This window comes from Platalea leucorodia, assembly GCF_965183815.1.
Source record: "Platalea leucorodia genome assembly, chromosome: Z".
NCBI lineage: Eukaryota > Metazoa > Chordata > Aves > Pelecaniformes > Threskiornithidae > Platalea > Platalea leucorodia.
Genome location: NC_138858.1, coordinates 87,627,851 through 87,644,942, shown reverse-complemented (window position 1 = coordinate 87,644,942; position 17,092 = coordinate 87,627,851). Strand labels below are relative to the sequence as shown.

General features: G+C 48.2%; 1 protein-coding gene across 9 annotated transcripts in view; it reads left to right on the top strand.

Annotated features, from left to right (window-relative positions):
- Positions 1 to 17,092, top strand: part of PAX5 (paired box 5) — a gene marked incomplete at both ends in the record, with an annotated part of 139,498 nt that overhangs the window by 66,392 nt on the left and 56,014 nt on the right. For 8 of the 9 annotated variants that reach the window (XM_082335775.1, XM_082335772.1, XM_082335770.1 and 5 more), the window contains one exon: positions 8,432 to 8,561. In XM_082335775.1, the coding sequence (XP_082191901.1) occupies positions 8,432 to 8,561 (130 nt within the window). Of the gene's footprint in view, positions 1 to 4,364; positions 4,422 to 8,431; positions 8,562 to 17,092 lie in introns of all 9 variants that reach the window. The other variant, XM_082335767.1, reaches the window with a different exon arrangement.

The following is a 17,092-nucleotide window of genomic DNA, read 5'->3' as shown; positions in this document are numbered from 1 at the left end:
GGTGACCGGTGAGTTCGTGCTGGGGTGAGAGGAGCCATGGGGAGGAGAGGGTGGGAAGGAGGGGGAGAGGAGAAACACTCCGCATGAATCCACAGGGAAGGGATGGAGAGGAGCAAGCAAGGGGTTGCCCCAGAGGAAGGAGGAGGAGGTCTGGGAGAGGAGAAGTTGGAGGGGGCTGAGGGAGATGCTGTTTCGAGGAGGAGATGCCCGTGTGGCCGGCTGTGGTGCAGCAGTCAGGATGGGTGTGCAACCCCAGCACCGGGAGGAGGCTCCTGCAAAATTTGTTGTGCCATTTCTGCATTCCTCAGTAAACTGAACTGGGAGGTTCTGGCATGGAAATGGCGGGGAAGAGCCCGTGCAGGGTCTGTGAAAGCACACCTGGCGAGCCTGGAGCCTGGGCAGTGCTGACAAAGGCGGGTGGGACCTGGGGTGAGTTGTCATTTCATTTCATGTCCTGGATGAACGTATTTATTTATGCATGTATTTATACTCAGTATTTATACTGAGAGAGGAAGGAGCTGTCGGGGCTAAGTGTGTGAGGATGAAACTTGCCAATCCTGGCAAAAGCAGAGGTTGGCTGTCAGCACCACTGTGCTGCCGCTGTGCATCCAGGCACTTGTTATTGGCCTCATGAGGCTGAAAAGTGGAAAGCCACCTTAGCTCACCATGTTGTATGTGTCCGTTTACTGCCCTTGGGCTGGCCTTACCGTGATTTTCTATGGAGGCTTCTGCTTACAAACCAGAGGAAGAAAGTCTGCTGGCCTCCTCTGCCCCAGCCGGGTGACTGGGATTGCAATGACCGGTGAAAAGCTTGGTTGGAAGACACATGCAAGCATCTGCAGGTCTTTGCTTTCTTTCCACCAGACCTTCCAGGAGAGGTTAAGGGACTGCGGGTGTGAGGGATGGCCACATGGGGATTTGGCAGACTTCTGGGTCCATCATGTCCCCCCCGTACGCATGCCCAGACACCACGCACACTGTTCAGACTTTGCTTTTATTTAGTCTGCTACCTCTGACTAAGAAATAATAGTAATAATAAAAAAAGGACAATTTCAGCAGCAAGCGTGGGCTGTTTTCTGTGCTACTGTTTCGCAGGTTTTGTTGTTCACCACGGGCAGCCTCGCTGGAGCGTGCGTGTGCGTGTGTGTGCGCACAGGTGTGATTTACTGGCCTGTGCAATGCCACATGTCTTTAAAATTACAGTGCCCATTTCCTGCTGAAATAATTTCTACAAAGAGAGGCTCCTATTACAGCAAGAGGAGCGTGGACGTCATGATTTATTATTATTTATGGTCCCAAGGCCTTGTTTATGCACGATGGGTTAGGTGCTCAGGATAGAAATGCCATTATGCAAATGACATTGAATGTCCTTACTGAGCCTAAATAATTTTTGTGTTGGACGATTAAACCTCATCTGTTATTGATATGGGCTGCAGTCGGGCTATTAAAGAGTCCCAACAGTACTTACTCCCAGTAATGGGAAAATTGAGAGGAAGAGGCTAAACAATTGCCTCAAGTGTGCCGTGATTGTCTGGTAGGAGTGGAACATAACGAACCCCCTGAATGGAAATCGTGTTTACTACTTAGGGATAAATAAAAAGGGAGAACATGCAATAAATTACGCTTTGTGATGTGAATCGGAGCACCAGAGAATTTGCGTACTTTCAATTTGTTTATTTGAATATTTTTTGGGGGGTGGGGGGTGGGAGTGGTGGGTTGTAGATACCGGGAGCAGCCAGGAAGGATTCCCGCAGCGTGTGCCCCCGGCCGGGCGGCTGGGGAGAGCCGTCCTCCTCGGCAGCCGCGCCGCCACCGCACCGTCCGCTTTGACACAGCTGTGCGGTCACATTTTGATCAGTGTTGATAGCTTATGAATTCCAAAATTGACAAAATTTACAGAAAAATGAGGATAATCCATCTTCCTTAGCAGCCTGTCAGGAGCTGGCTATACTTCATAATCTTCAATTACAGATGCTATTTTCAGACATTTACATGCAGATATTAGAACAAAATGAAAATGAGAAACAAAGAGCGAATGGAAATGCAGCTATTTATATGTATAAAAGGAAAACAACAGGTAAATTCTAGACATTTAGATTGGATTTGGGGGTCCCTTCGGAAAATCTGAGAATGGCTGTGTCTGCTTATGGATTGCACTGTGGAAATGTAAAATGTAGCATGTCGTTTTCCACATGCAGATAATCTGGGGATTGGGTCAAAAACAGGTCAGTTATTCTGACGTATGACGGTAAATGTGTTCATGGCAGGGTGCACTAGCTAATTCCCACTATCTTCAGAGGAATCTCTGGGGATGTGCACAGTCCTAATTGGATTTGGGCTAAAATGAAGCACAGCTGTTAATTTTTTAAAAACATATATGTTTTGTGAAAGGGAGATTCAGAAATATTCGATTTAAACCAAGGGAGAAAGGTTGTACCACTGAAATCAAACTTCCATGCCCTGTGAGACAGCAAAGAGCCCAATGTTGCCGAAAACAAAGAGAAACTGGGGTTCGGCCCCAATTAGCGGTGGCAATAGCTTTTACTCCAAAGCAGAATTGGTTTTGGTGGCTGCAGTGGGTAGCGCAGGGAATGTGATGTAAATTATGAAATGGAGGGGTGGCTGGCAGGCAGCAGTGCTGAGGCTTTGATATATAGGTTTTCGGATGCCTTTCCTGTCCGAATCCGAGGCGGCTGAGGAGGAGGGCGTTAGGATGGATTTTCCATTCCCATAAAATTTCAGGCAGAGCAGCACCGGTGCCCGTGCAGCTGCGAGTAGCGCTGGGCTTCTGAAAGCCTGGGGAGATTAATTAGAGCTGCTTTGGATTAAGCTCTCCGAACCATATCTAATGTTACAAATTTCTTCCCTTTGTCAGGCTGAGGTGGGGGTTTCCGTGGGCAGCCCGCCTGGTATACGCCACTTCTGCCTTTATTTATTAATTTTGAAGTATTATTATGACATGGTGACTTGGAGATACTAAGTGTGAGCTCTGGCTTGCTGCTGCCATGGGGGGCAAGCAGGGGATTTGGTGGTCATGACCTGGGGGACAACACTGTGCCTTTTGGAGACCTCAGATTTATATCTGTCTGGCTTAAAAGAGAAGCGTTGTTTTTGGCAGCCGAAGGTGCTCTGTGCACCATGTCTGTTGGAAGGGAAGGCAGCGCACATGGTCCGTGCAGGGGCAGAGCAAGTCCCGAAGCCCCAAGCTGGTGCGTTGCTCTGATGGTCCGAGCCCCTGTCGCACTGCGGCTGCTGCTGCTGCATCCCGAGCAGCCTGCGGGTCCCGGGGCGGCTGTGCCAGCAGCAGGAGGGCACAAGAGGCGTCGCCTCATGCCTGCCTGGTGTTTTGTAGGTGTGAGTTGGAAAACTGAGCAGATGCAAAAAGCAACATGTGCAAGTCCCAGTGGGTGCCAGCTGACTCCTTCCATTGGCCGCTTGACGCACGCAGCAGACGCCTCTTCTCTGTCTTTGCTTAGTGCAGTCTCTTGAGAGCGGTGCTGGGGTCTGTGCCCCGCAAAAAAGATGGGGCAGGAGTGGGATGCATTTGTCTCACGCCGCCCAGGTTGCAACACTGCCACAGGGCTCATTCCAGCCTGTGGGACCTCCCTGAGTTTCCCATGCCAGCACCCCAGAATCAGGCTGTTTTAGGGAATGGTCTTGTTCCCCACTGTGCGTCCATCTTTGCCTGCTACCTTGGGATAAAATTCCAGGTAAATCTCAAAGAGAAAGTTGCTGTACATGTAGCATGGGCGGACCTCTAGGTAGGTTAGGTTCAGGAACCGTCTCTAGGAAAAATGCAGGGTGAAGCTGATGATGGGCTGTCTCACCACTTCACTGTAGTGCAGCAGGAGACGGCAGAGCCTGCCTCCTGCCATGCTACCTAAATTGTTTGAAAATGGTACTGAAACCCTCTTGCACCCCTTTTCCCTCCATCTGCCCATCACTTCCCCCACCTTGGGGGGTAATATTTAGAAATAAAGCTTTTGCAGTGGAGGTGGATGTGAAACTTCTCCCAGCACAGAAACCTTCCCATTTGCACTCTGCAGAGAAGGCTGGCAGGGAAAGGACGATGCAGACCCTGCTGCCCATCACAGGGGCACCATGGCTGCCCATGGGCACACAGAGACCACCCCTTTCCTCCCCACCCCAGCTGCTCCCGCGCCGGGTGCCATGCCTGCTGGGGGGCCCAGCCCCAGCGCCCTGCCAGGTGCCCAGGTCCCATCCTCCCGAGCCGAGCGGGATGGGGCAGGGGGAGCAGACAAGACCCCATCTGGTCCCTTCTTTCAGTTTGTCCTTCTCAGTCTCTCCTTTTATATATTCCTCGTTTCACGTGTCTGTGTTTTCTCTCCTCCATGCTATGGCAGTGGTGCTCCATGCTGATGAGACAGTGCGTGGTACAACCGCAGGCAGTCATTTTTCAGGTAATTTCTAGGGTACTGAACACCCGACTCTTGCTTTTTCACCTACTGAGCAGCAGGTCAGGCTTCCCGCTGCGCGGGGAGGGATCCCTGGCTATGCCTGGGCATCCCGGGCTGCTCCTCACCGGTGGCGGTGACGACTCGACGGTGGAGGAGCCTAATCTGAGACCCCTTATAGTACCCCCCCGAGCAGCCGGAGAGGCTCCTGGGGAGGGTCAGCAGGAGGGTCTTGATGGGGCCACGAGGTGAGGGACTGCTCCACGAACGCTGCCTTCCCCCTGGATTTTCCTCTCTTCTCCAGACGAGGCGTCTGGAAGGATGGGCTCTGCCTTGGGGGAGAGGGAAGGCGGGGTTCCGCTGTGCCCCTTTCAAGTGGGTGAATGCCCAGTGCTGCAAACCCTCAGCACCAGCGAGGCTTACTGCTTCTTCAGGGGTTGCTGTGATCCCCTGGGCCCTGCACAGGGGAGAGGAGGGCTGCAGACAGTGCCCGCCGGTCAGTTCAGGGGTGTAGGCTCTTCTGCTCTGCACCGCTGGCTCCCCGCTCCTTGGGGGCCAGATGATACCTTCTTCTGACCCTCTCCTCCCTGCAGCATCTCGTAGTGGGGTGGCGACAGCCACCATTTGCGGTGGTATTGCTTCCTTCTCTGCCCACAGCTCTCGGCTGTGCGGTATTTCACTGCCGCTGCACCAGTCCGATGCTGGCCTGGGCCATGTCCCCGCTGCTCCGTGGTGGGAGCTGTAACAGCAGAGATGGTTGCGACACAGGGGCTCACACCCCCACCAGGGCTGTGCAAGAAGGTCGGGGGTCGGCGGCTGCTGGGGCTGCCCCTTGGCCCGGGGTCCCTTCCTTCACCTGGGTGCTGGGAGCAGCAACGGTGGTCGGTGCATCGTCGGTGTGGCTGCTGGTGGCCAATCGCTGGTGGCTCTGAGGGCAGATGTGGGCACAGTTTTGCCATGGGAACAGGGAAACAGCTGGAAAAACCCTGAAAATCCCACTATTCTTACCTCTGGGAAAAGTTGCTGGGCCGTTGCAAAAGAGATGCAGCTCCTGTCTGCAGCAAGCTACTGGGACCGAAAGCAGGGAGGGACCCCAAACCTCCAGTTCTCACGCCTCAGTCTCCTGGAGCCCTGCAGCAGTGCTGCCCCGCCATGGACTCTCCCTCCAGACCGTGCTGGGCAGCCGTAACGCTTCCAGTCCCTCTGGTCTGCAGAAGTGGTCCCGCAGTTTGGGGCTGTGCTGCTGCAGGTAGGTGAGACGAGGCAGCGCTGCCCATGGGAGGGCCATGTGGCTGCACATCACTCCATCTCCTCACGGTGGGGTGACATGGATGAGCACGGGGTACCACCATCCTGTCCCCCAGTGGGGTGTGCTACATCCTGATAGCTGCTTGCTTCTGACACTGAAACTGGTCAATCCCTCTGAGCTTGAAGGGCCAAGCTCGTGGTTTGTTGATGTGGTGCTTCCAGAAAGTTAGTTAAGGGGTGAGATGTGGTCCTGCTTCCTCCTGTGTCAGGTCCTCAGACCCCAGAAGGGAAGCAAGCTGTGGTGTTTTGATGTCTGCAGCCTGCTTCAGAGTCCCGTGTCTGGGGTTTGCAGGCAGGGGCTTGGACTGGTCCCAGTTGGGTTTGTGTGAGGAGTGGCAGCCCCAAAAGCCACTTTTGGCTGTGGGGTTTGGATGTGTACACCCTGCTCTAGCCCCGCATATGACCCAGCCTGTGGCACAGCTGGATGCTTCCTCCCAAACTACCAGTGGCCAGCTCCCCCTTTGAAAGCTGGAAGCCATGTTCACACCCTGCCTGCAGGGAGCAGTGGATCGGTGTGGCATGGAAAGACACAAAGAGATTTTCTAGTCTGGATATGGTGCGGTTACGGCTTGCTTAGAGCAGCAGGGGTGGAATAAGGCGTCTGTCCCCAGGGAGTGGTGTGTGCTCTTCTCCAGACATCAGAAATACCAAACAGCAGTGCACAAGGACAGCATTTTCCTCTGCTGTGCTCCTGGTCCATCCCACACCGCTCGTGCATCACCAGCTGCCTGGGATGTCTCTGCAGGGCTGCAGCCAGTGTCTTGTCAGATCAGGGCTTTGGGGAGTAAAAAACCCAGTGGTGTTGCCACACATACACATACCCAGAGCAGGGGGAAGGTGGGGTTGCAGATGTAGGACAGTGTGGAGTGGTGTGGGAAGGCTGAAAACCACACCTTGGTAGGATGTGGAAGGAGCTTTGGTTGCACTTGTAGGAAGGAGGAAGGCTGGGACCGTCGCTGGCATCCTCTGCAGGGCAGGGATGCTCCAGCGGCTGTCCTCTGCAAGGTGCAGAAGTGGGGCTGAAGCAGAGGTGTGGGCATGCACATCTTTGAGGCAGTGGTGGTAGAAGAAAGAGGCTGGGTGAGTGAAGGCAAGGGAGACATGAGGGCACGGAGGGTGTTGGAGGAGGAATAAGCTGAAAAGGCTGAGGAGTAGGACAAGTTTAATGCAAAGGTTAGGGAGGAGCATAGGAGATGGATCATTGCTGAGAAGCCTTAGGTCCAGAGGACCCTGTAGTGCTGATCCGTGGGCCGGATGAAAGGACAGGGTGGCCAGCGGCTGGTCACTGGCAAAATGTATTTGACACACTCATCTGCAAGAGGTTTGTATGGGGGATCCTTCAAGGTGACAGGGTGTACTTGTGTGCCATGCAGAGTGCATCCTCAGAAGAAACACGTGTGTTAACACAGACCTGCTAATACGAGGTTATCCATGTAAATTAACTCTGAGTGAGAACTGAGCAACAGAGACACAAACAGATACGTCTGACCCAAAGTGCTGAGCTCATGGCAAATACCAGATTGCGTGCCAGGTTCTCAGATGCCTCTGAGAAACTTGCAAGAGGGAGAGAGACGTGTTCACTCAGATCAGCTTTTGTTTCCTTTAAAAAAAAAAAGTTAACTTTTTGATTTGGTCACTCAAAAAAATCTTGGGGTCCTGGGTTGCCCTACGTTGCTTCAGCTCTGCACAGCTTCTGCATTGACTTTGTCTGCAGTGGGGATCAGCTTCCAAGTTGTTCAGTTTATTTGTTCCTACGGCTGTTCTTCACTTGAAGGCGTCGTCCTCCAGTTGTTACAGGCATGGTTACGGTCTCACAAATAAGGGATTAAAACTTAAAGTGCAAATAGCAACAGGGAAGGGAGAACTTTGAAAGGAAGCTTCCCAGTTTTGTGTGAATGATCCTTCAATAAGAAATCATGGCAAAAGGCAAATGAAGATAAGCTTTCTGCCGTATACATGGAAGTCCTTCTGGATGTATGGATTGGCCTGACCTGCTGTAGATTGCCATAGCTACATGGACTTTTACAAGGTTATAGGACATAACAATCTGATTTCTGAGGACCTGTGCTCGTTTACCGTAGCTTTGGCTAATGAGATTAAAAAATTCCCATGAGATGAGAGAGCATCCTTACAACAGTCAGGTGATATATTTTTGAATAAGTTTCATTTAGAAACAGTTGGCTACAAATCCATCCATTAAGCAAACACTTTTATTTACATGCACTTTATTTCTTGTGAGATGATGAGGAAGCGCAGCATTCCCAAGAAAAAGGGGGAAACGGGACACCCTGTTCCCACCTGCTCATTAGTGCCTTCAAGTGCCACCACTGAAATAAGGAGAGTTCAGGTTAACTGGCATGAACATTTTTCTCTAACAAGCAAGTAACTTGCACTCAGCAGTTAACAGCCCCCAGTTACTCTACAAAATTTCCTCTTTAGGGAAAGCCTTGTTACATATTGATGAGTTTGACTTCAGTTTTATAAAGAAAGCCTATTTTGGTGTTCTCTGAGAACATCGGTGATAAGCACAGACCTGCTTATTGAGCCTTTTGAATGCATAACAGCCCCCTGTAAATGGGCATTGCCTTTAAAACTGACTGAACAAAGGATTTTTGAGTTCTATATTGCATCTACTTTTTGTCATAGAGGCAGAAGCTCTTGAATAGTAAATTTTTTCTCGCTAAAATGCCTTTTGTTTCTTTTTCCAGGCAACTGAATACTCAGCCATGGCATCATTAGCTGGTGGATTAGATGACATGAAGGCCAATATAACCAGCCCTACTTCTGCAGATTTGGGAGCGAGCGTTCCTGGGCCTCAGTCATATCCTATTGTCACAGGTAAACAATTTTCCAATGCCGATAAGTGGTGTGAAGTGTATGTGTGTGCACATTGCAGTGTGATGCCTTTCATGGAGGAGTTGTGTCAGATATGGAGTCACTTGCTTAAAAAGTCTCTTTTTAACTGCAATTTCATAGCAGCTCTGTTGAAAGTCAGGTGCATGGCTTGTATAAATCAGTAGTGTTTGCTTGGAGCCAACAGATGAAGCATCCATCCCTCCTGCCCAGGAAGGGATATGCCCTTCCACCCCAAGCCTGCATCCTGAATACCAAGATGTAACAGAAAAGCAGAATGCTTGTCTCTGCTTTTGGGCTTTGTTGCTTGTTTTTCATAAAGGTGCCTGGCATGTTTGACTGCATGGGGTTTTTATGACAGTTCAAACTAGCTTGAATTTTGGATGCTTTTGATTCCTACAAATGCTCATGTTTTATACCATTTCTGGAACTGTAATTGTGCACTAAGGCTAAGCATTTAAATGAAAAGCAAAGCTGTTTTGTTCAAGGAATGCAGCATCGCCAGCATTTATTTAGCAGGCATAGGGTGAGAGTTAAGGAACAGCTAGAATTTGATAAATGCTTTCGTCACCTAGTTATTTGGGACTGATCACATCACTTGGTATGAGAAATGGTAAGAAAATGATGAAATTGTGTCCCAGAGGAGTTGTGGGAATCAGAAAAAAGGATTTTAAGATCTAAGGCTCTATGTTTCCTATGTGTATTTCCTATGTGTGTTACTCCTGTCCTTGCGTCTAACCTGTGCAGATTTCATCACTGGATTTTCTCTGTTTTCCCAAAGATTGGATTTACTTGTTTATTTTGTTGCTACAAGGGAAGGTGATACAGTTTTTAGTATAGTATTATCGTATCTTGAAAACACTACGATCTCATCAAGCAGGAGAGCAGTTTGGAAAATGAGTGTTGTTACAAAATTGTTTTAACCCAGTGTGGCATCAGTCTTTGACTCCTCTTGCAAAAAGTTCAGGAGTATTCCAATGAAATTAGAGAGTTACATGAACTGTAAGGAAATCCTCAAAGTGGGAGGAGAGAGACTTCTTGAAATAATTGTCAGGTAATGGGTGGGTGGTTCAAGATTTAGACACAGATAAGAAAGGTGTCTAGGACTGGATGGATGGACAGAAAGAGGGATTTTTGGATATTTCTGGCTTATAGCAGGTAGGGAGAGAAAGCATATGTATATACATATAATTATTTATATATAAAAGAAGGAACATGAACTCTCATGTTTGGGGTCATAAGCCATCCGTACAGACTATGAAAGTTGAAAAGAAATGTCTCCTAAGGCAAATTGTTCTGTAATTGTTTGCTACAGAGCTCCCTGCATCTTTCTTTGAAGGTTGAAGTGCTGCTCATTGCAAAAGAACCAGGCTGCCTTGGCACATCATGGCTGTCCTGTTGCCCTTCGTTCATCTTCTGGGTGTGTGTCTCTTGCTCACCTGAGCCTGTGCCCCTGTGACAACCCTGATACCCCGTTAGAGGCACTTGTGCTCTGCTGATGAGCACAGCCCAGCAGCACCTTGGACCGCATGAGCGGGTGCTGTGAGCATCGCTGTCTGGGGCTTTCCCAGCTGGGAGCATCCACAGTTTACAGTGCGGGATGGGAACTGATGGGAGCCATGTCTTGACGGGGAAGCAAAATAGCAAGAAATTACTGAGCTGCATTATCAAGGAGTGAAAGTTAGGAAGGCATGATGATAGAGAAGCTGAGTGGTTCCTTGCTTCTGTCTTCTACCCAGGATCTGCACCTGGCCAAAATCAGGTTCAGCCAAAAGCTGTTGTTTGATTTGATGCTTCAGCAGGGCTTGTTCTTTTATGCTCGTTTAAGCACGTCTTCTGGTTCTTACGTTACTACTTCCTTAGAGTTTGGTGAGCTGACTGATCACGTTTGTTGGAGCAAAACCGACTACAGAAATGATGCTACAGAGCTTGATACGGTTTTCGCATGGGTTCTCACTGTGACATAACCTACACTTGAGCAAAGGTTCCAAATGTTAAATTTACTAGTTCTCATCAAAAACATGGAGCAGGCTTTATGAGAAGCAAACCTAGAAAAAACCTGCCATTGGTCTTAAATGTGACAAGATGAGAGCTATGACAGAACACATTTTACAAGGCAGTAGGTATTTATATCTTTAATTTAATATTGGTGTAGAATTTTCTAACACCTGCATTCATAAAACTTAGATTTACACGAGCATATCAGAACCCTTTTAAAAACTATGCCTTTTGATATATTTTTGGAGAAGATTGCCTGACTATTATCCTCCCTTTTCCTTTCGTAACACCCGTAGCAACTGCTTTGTGCTACTCATGCTCTGGAAGCACCCAGGAGCCCCTGGCACGATCTGGGCCCTAGCGCTGCGCATATACGATATGACCAAGTCATGCTCTCTGCCCCAAAGCTTTCCTAATGAGCTGAGGGGACTGTCGAGGGCAGGAAGATTTAAGCAGCAAGCCATGCTTTGTAATGTGCAAGGCATGTAAGTTACAGTACACTTGGTGATGCGTTTCTCACCATAGCTCTGGACAGACTTCTCCATTTTCTCCCAAGAATTAACTCACTTTTTCAGTCACGGCTCTTTTCCCACCCCGTTTCCTTGGTGGGACAGAGGATTCAGAAGAGGAGACACATTATTGACTCTTTTTCGCTTGTAACCAAAAGCTGCATGTTGCTGCTGGCCTTACATCTGTAGTAGATACCACTGAAAATTAGGAGGAGCTGGGTGATGATACGCAATGGTGGTTATGAGAGCGAGGTCCAACAAACATTTGCTAACATATCACATACTCAGCCTACTGGGAACTTTTTTGTTGTCTGTGGTCTGACCAAAGCTACGGTAAAATTCAGTGGTTCCTGAGCTGGGGCTGGGGTGGGTGGTTGAGGGTAGGTAGTAGATAAGGCAGGCAACACCTGGAAGAAGGTTAACTTTGTATCAGCCCCACTTTGGTGGTCAGGAACTGACTCATGAGAGAAGTCCTGCCAAAGCCAGGTCCTGGACCTCAGCCCCTTGTCTGGCAGGCAAGAGCCCAAGCCTCGCAGGTCCATGATGGCATTTCTCCTGCGAACTGCTCCTCCTTGGAGGAGGAATGGCCAACCTGAACTCCAGTCTTTTTTTGAGATTCAGAAAGTTGGGTTGCTTTTAATTTCTTGCCCCTTTTTTGCGTGTTTCCACTCTTCCTCACTCCAGTCAGTCTGTCCTGTGATGTGTCGAAGCAAGTGAGAGCAGGAGACTGAAAAGCTTGGGGGACAACTTGTTCTGGTTATGCTAGCTAGTATGTTTTCAGCTGTAAAAGTAAGGGGTGACTGGATAAAGTTCCACAGAATGTCCAAAGTCTGCGTCTGGTGGTGCTAAAGGCTTGAGAGGTTGACCTCGCTTCTCAGTTGACATTCCAGATTATAAACATTTTTGTAACACCTTCACTGTCATGAGACCAAGAGCTGCTTAAAACACTGGCAAGTGAGTTGTAGTATCCAGAAGAGTCTGTTGGTGGGAAACGTCGTTTCTGGAGAAACAGAAGCTCTTCTGGTGTGTGTGAAGCAGAGCTGTGGACGTGTGATTGCACGATGCTTCAACAGAGAGTGGGGCTATCGATGGGCATAGGGCTGAAAAGCTGCATTTCTGGGGGTAAAGAACTTGAAATATGACATACAGGGGTTTGAGCTAAGAACACTAATGTCCTTTTGATAGCTGCTATCTGCTGTTCAAGCTTGATCAGTTTTTATGAGAAAGTCTGGAGACTTTCTAGGCTGCCATTTGTGAAGAGACCTGAGTCTAGTTCATTTCTCAGTCTTAAGTCTGTAAGACAGATTGCAAAAGAATTTAATGCAAATAAAGCTGAGAACGGAGGTCTTAAGTGAGTTCTGATCAGAGTCTTTCATTGTTCTTGTTGCCAGGTTGTGGTGTGGGCAGCAAAGCAGTACTGAGGGTTGAGTTGCAAAAGATCCTCTGTGATCTGTTGGTAGGAAATGTAAGATTTCTATTTCTTTGCAAGCTGGTAGATCAAAACATTTGGGACACTTTTTGAAGATGAAAGGATTGCCTAAACGTTGGTGTTCATGGAAGTACTTGCTGCTAGAATATGTTTAAGGAAAAATTTGGTGACAGTTCTCAGTGCTGCTTCATCCGCCGACTCCGTTGTGTTAGGGACCACCAGCCAAAGCTCTGATTAGAGAGCCACTCGATTTCTCTCCATCGTTTTTATGCCACATTAAATATTAAGTTTAAAAAGAAAAACCTTCCCTTACTGCTTTCTGCCACGGTCCATAAGTGCTCTCTCCATTTACAAGCCAATGACATGTGCCCAGCTCATTACTGCTGTAGTCAGCAGTTTCCAAGCAGCCCGTGATTGTTACTAATTACCTGCAGATGCATTTTCCGTGCTCCGGCTTGCTGATTTCAGCGTGGTCGGTATCACTTTGAGAGGACAAAGTCGTGCTAAATTGACACCTTCGTGTGGCTCTCCAATACAGCGCTGAGGGCAGATTGACAAACCTGCGGGCAGCCCTGTCTGCAGCCAGCTGCAGAGTCAGTTTGCATTAGCAGAGCCAGGAGCAACTGTCGGCCAGCCTCACCCAGAGCCAGAGAAGTGCATTTCACTGTAGTGGGATCTGACGTGAACTCTATATCGCGCTGTTAGAAGAAGCAGCACAGAGCAAAGCATTGGTAGTCGGCTTTGGTTTTGTTCCTCTGGCAGATGTTGGAGTAGGGGAGCCTGGTCTTCTCCCATGCTGGGACATCTCCATCGCAGCTTGCCTTCCTTTGCTTGCCTGCTCTTCCAGGTCGCTGCCAGGGCAATCTCAGATGTGCTGGCTTCCAGCCTGATGAGTGTGTTCTGTTGGAGCTGTACTGATGCAGTACAGGCTGCAGTGCATTTCACATCTTACACACCTGTGGAGGGAGATACTGAGACTCTGCCAAATACGGACAGGTTATTCCTTATCCTTTGCACTCAGTCTTGTAACCACACTGTGGAAAGAGCGTTACCTTATGTTCTGCTTTGTGAGGTCAGCCTTGGAGACAATGGTCCTGTAGAGCCAAATGCATTGGCTTGCCTGCACATTTTGTGTGCACATCAAAAAGGTGAGAAGAAACAGAACAAAACCAGGAGCAGAGTCAGTTCACCGTCTGGAAGGATGGGGAAGGAGAGATATTCTCAATGACTGTCATCTTAGCTATCTGCTCTGGCTTGTATTGCTGGACCCAGCCACCAGAAATAACTGATCCCAGGCTTAAGGCTGAACTGAACATAGAGCGAGTGGGGCAAATGCATCTGGCTGAGCAGGCACCTCCACTCCTGGAAAGATCAGCTTGACTTTTTCCTTAGTTTGGATGCATCCAGCACCTTAGATGTATTATATTATGCCAGGTGGTTATTTCTTCATAGGTGGCACAGGTCTGTGACTAATGCAGGTAACAAGGATACGTTTAACCTTCCATATGCCTGCATATTTTGTCAAATTTTTGCAGTTAGGAAATGAAAATGCTAAAATGAGATAAATGCACATCAAAAGATGAGCCGTGTTTTGCTACTGTTCTGCTGTAAAGTACAGTCCTCAGCTGGCCTCTCAGTGTATTTTTCCTTGGGAGCGCTAAGTCTCATAGGAGAAGTCTGTTTCCTGACGCTTCGTCCTGCTTTGTTCATCCCATCATGCTGTGACTGCAATTTATGAGCCCCTGTTTCGCCAGGTTTTGTTGAAAGGCAGATATTGTTGGTTACTTCTGAAGCTAGGCATGAGATGGTGGCACTGCAGTTGGACTGGAAACCTTGCCAAAAATGGATCGTCCCTGAGCAGTTGTGTTTGCAGGCAGCGTGGATTCTGATGCCTTCAAAAGGAGGAAAAGAGCCGCTCCTCTAAAATCCTAGGCTGCCCTCTTGCCATGATTCAACACTGATAATATTTAGCATTTAGCTCAATGCAATCCAAAATGACTTCTTGTTTTTTTAACAAGAAAACAAGTGGCATGTAGGATGCAGATCACCTGCAAAAGAACGGCAACAGATCCTTATTAGTCTGTGGATGGAGGATTCACCTGAGCAACACTAGACACCAGCCTTTGGGTGGAGGAGTCTGGAGATGCCTTCCTGTCTCCACAGGCTAGAGCTTAGGCATTGAGTTTGGACTATCTACTTTTTGCATAACCCAAGTTAAGGGTTCTTATAATACTGATACTCCTGATCAAAGGGTGCTTTGAGCTTTGGCCTCCAGCTGACTCCTGATTAGGGAGGTTCAAGCACTTTTTGAGCTGATGCTAAGGAAGGGTCCTATGCAAGCAACAGGACCGGAGTGCACCTAGCAGAGAGCAAGAGCGGGAGACATCAGCAGATGCAGCAGTTTGTGCAGAAGGATTCAGGGAAGGGGGCCAGAAACTCCGTATACAGGCTTAGAAGTGGTGATGGTGTGCCCTGTTGGAGCCGGGAGTATGTGCACTTGGGAAGGGGAGGCCCGCAGAGGGAGCCTTCCCTGTGTGCATCAATACTTGATGGAGCAAAGCAAATGGAATCACTCTTCCTGGTGGTGCCCAGTGACTGGGCAGGAGGCCATGGGCACAAACTGAAACATGGGAAACTCCTCTTACACATAAGAAGAAACCTTTCTGCCATGAAGGTGGTCAAATGCTGGCAGAGTTTGCTCAGGCTATGGAGTGTCTGTCCTTGGAGATGTTCAAAACCCGATTTGACATGGTCCTGGGCAGCCTGCTTTAGGTCACCCTGCTCTGAGCAAGAGAGTTGGACTTGATGAACTCCAGAGTTGCTTTCTAACCTCAGCTACTCTGTGTTTCTGTTGTAGGCACAGCGCTTCCATATTGATGGGTAGGAGCTGTGTGTCATTGTCTCTTTGGTGGGATTGTGACCAGGGTGGCTCTAGGACAGTCTGTAGTCCATGGAGCTGGGATCACGGGTACCTTCTGAGGGTCTGCCTGTACTAGGATGTGGCTGAAAGGGGAGTAGATGGGTAAGGAAGCTTTCTCATCCATTTATATTGCTCTGTCTGTACATGTGTTTAAAGGAACATTGTTTAGGTACCACAAAACATGGAAGAAAAGATGGATGTTTTGCTTTCTCTTGTTTCATTTTGTTTGGTTGGTTAGTTGGTTTCTCCTTTTTCTTTTTTTTCTATCCTTCCTCATCCCTGGCTCTCTACCCACTAAGCAAAGATACCAGCTTTCAAAAGCTTTCCCTAGGATTCTTGACCTGACTGAAGCTCTCAGATGAACACTGTAAGGGCTGTATCCCTCAGGGAATGGCTGGGAGAGCATCAGGAGAAGAGGGGACATCAGGGTTGTCTAGGCAGCTTGGAATCTGGCCTACTTCTTTTTATGACTTTGGAAATTAGGTATCTTAGGGGTACACCAGAGAAATCAAGAGTTTAGTCTTAGTAAGAAGCTCCAGGAGTGGTGTGTGGTGAGATGTGTACATCTAGATAGGGTATTTAATCAATGTAGATAGGTAAGGCAGGAAATGGTCAGGGGCTGAACCCTTTGGTGAAGGTCTGGGTGGACCCCGAGGGAAACGCCGCCCCTCTCTGCCATGTCTTGGATGGATTCTGAGTGCTCATCCCACATCAGAACCAAGTCACTGCCTCTTTTCAAGTTTTACCTTCTCTTTACTATTGCCAAGTGGAACACAGAAGTTTAACTGATCAACAGCACTCTTCTTTCTTCAGCACTGCTGTGCTTTCTGGAACTGGTGCTGAAAGGAGCCAAGAAAGGGCTGCATCTCTTTTGGCCTAAGCCTTATTTGATCTGCCTTTTGTGGACCATTTTTGACGATGATCTGAGACAACTAAGTACTTTTTGTGTCCAATAGAAATAATGACGTGAAGCTTAGAAGCAAAAATAAAGCTCCCAATACATGCCTTTGAGGAATACACGGTGAAATAGGACTTTTCACTCTTTCTTGCACACCTGATGTTCACAGTGAAGACAACTACTATTTCAGAGATGCAAAAATGTGGTTCAGGGTCAATATTTCATTAATGTGAAGTCCAAAAGTGCCTTAATAATGCTGGGAAATGCTTTGTGAAATCTGCCATTGGTGATTCCTGGAGGAAAAAGAAGAAATTTATTTTAATTTGTATATTGCTGTAGTAAAAAAAAAAAATTAACCCCAAAATCTTCTATATCTAGTTGATTCTGCAGTTGTAGTTTGTTTATTGTTGTGAATTTAGGTCTAAACCCAGGTCTCGCTGACCACAATGAAAGAACCTGGCTTCTTTAGGATACACTATTTGTCCCTTAAATGCATTTGCTACTTTGCATTTTAAGAACGATGTAGCAGTTGACTCTTGTCACTGATTTCTCATCATTTAGGAGGTCAATGGCTGGTCACCCTTGTAGCAAGATCTCCAGGTGGAAAGGAGAAAGCATATGCAGAAGGTGACTTATCCCATGAATTTTTGGATATAAAGTTAGGGATCCTCATCAGAGAGCGCCTGTTTCTTTCCAATGACTACTTGAGGGAGTGAGGAGCACTTAGCTTAAGCTAGACCTGCATGGGTGGGATTGACCTGC